At 39.2% G+C, this 747-nt stretch overlaps 1 protein-coding gene across 1 annotated transcript in view; it reads right to left on the minus strand.

The window, feature by feature from the left end:
* TP53BP1 (tumor protein p53 binding protein 1) overlaps positions 1-31 on the minus strand; it is a 32,719-nt gene extending 32,688 nt beyond the window's left edge. Inside the window, exon 1 of the mRNA XM_019472362.1 lies at positions 6-31. Coding sequence (XP_019327907.1) covers positions 6-31 — 26 coding nt within the window. The remainder of the gene's footprint in view (positions 1-5) is intronic.
* Between the last annotated feature and the right edge of the window lie 716 nt (positions 32-747).

A 747-nucleotide genomic window follows, 5' to 3' on the forward strand; every position in this document is an offset into this window, starting at 1 on the left:
CGTACGGAACGCCCCCGGCACCGAACGGCATACTGCTTATCCCGGACAGCCACAATCGTGTGTGTAAATTTTTAGGTATCACAGGAAAGTGAAATCTGATTAATTTCCCCGTGTTTGTATTCATAAACGGCAGTTGTGGAAGAAGCCTTGGGCACAAATTGTGACAGTATTGTTGTCTTTCAGCATTAAACTTTTTGCCTAAAACCTAGTTAGTTTGAATAGACTAATTTAAACCCGCTTTTCCAAGTTCTCTTTTTTACTTCTGCACCTCTCTGTATTTTATAGATGAGAATTCTGTATATTTTATTTAAAAACCTGTTGTAGAACAGGTAGAACAAAATCCAAGTTTGCACATGAATGTTAAGAACATTAAACAGGCTATAAATATTTACAATTCCTACACAGCAAGGATGCTTTAGTGGCTGGTTGTTCAGCTCCCAGAAGATGCTCCTTTAGCACATATTAAGCTGTGTTACTGAAAAGTTTTTCTGCTATACTAGTTTCAAAAATACATACAACTTCAAATATTGTCTGAAATTTGCCCCAATGCCAAAGACCACCACGAGGCCTACGATTACTAAATCCTTCTTTTGAAAGATGAAGTTGTTCGTAGGCTTTTGCTAGCCATCTGGAGAAGCCAGATTTCACGTTCACAAGATATTTTATCCCAGGGAACTGAAAAGGAGACTGGGATCGTGATGCGACAGTTGGCAGCCTGTGATCCTCGAGTGTCTCAAGTTTTAGAAC

This window comes from Aptenodytes forsteri, unplaced genomic scaffold, assembly GCF_000699145.1.
Source record: "Aptenodytes forsteri isolate BGI_AS27 unplaced genomic scaffold, ASM69914v1 Scaffold83, whole genome shotgun sequence".
NCBI lineage: Eukaryota > Metazoa > Chordata > Aves > Sphenisciformes > Spheniscidae > Aptenodytes > Aptenodytes forsteri.